This window comes from Pterocles gutturalis, unplaced genomic scaffold (assembly GCF_000699245.1).
Source record: "Pterocles gutturalis isolate BGI_N339 unplaced genomic scaffold, ASM69924v1 scaffold25138, whole genome shotgun sequence".
In the NCBI taxonomy this organism is placed as follows: Eukaryota; Metazoa; Chordata; class Aves; order Pterocliformes; family Pteroclidae; genus Pterocles; species Pterocles gutturalis.
In genome coordinates this window covers 6,257-6,467 of record NW_010126354.1, presented here as the reverse complement: position 1 = coordinate 6,467, position 211 = coordinate 6,257, and the positions used below count along the sequence as shown (strand labels likewise).

General features: G+C 58.8%; 1 protein-coding gene across 1 annotated transcript in view; it reads right to left on the bottom strand.

Annotated features, from left to right (window-relative positions):
* Positions 1 to 6: 6 nt before the first annotated feature.
* Positions 7 to 211, bottom strand: part of LOC104465783 (receptor-type tyrosine-protein phosphatase U-like) — a gene marked incomplete at its 3' end in the record, with an annotated part of 6,405 nt that continues 6,200 nt past the window's right edge. The window contains 1 exon segment of the mRNA XM_010078966.1: positions 7 to 109. Within this exon segment, the coding sequence (XP_010077268.1) occupies positions 7 to 109 (103 nt within the window).

Genomic DNA, 211 nt, shown 5'->3' with positions numbered 1-211 from the left:
TCGTACTGGGTGATGAGGCCATTGGGCTCCACCGGTTCCTCCCATTTCAGAAAGATCATGTCCTCCAGCGGGGTGAAGGTGAGGGATTCGGAGGCGATGCCACCAGGCACTGGGGAAGGAAAAGGGACATGTTGAGATGCGGCAAGAAACGGGGCGGGAAAGAGAAATCCTCCGGGAAACCCCCCCAGGAGGCTGCAGCAGCTCTGTACCA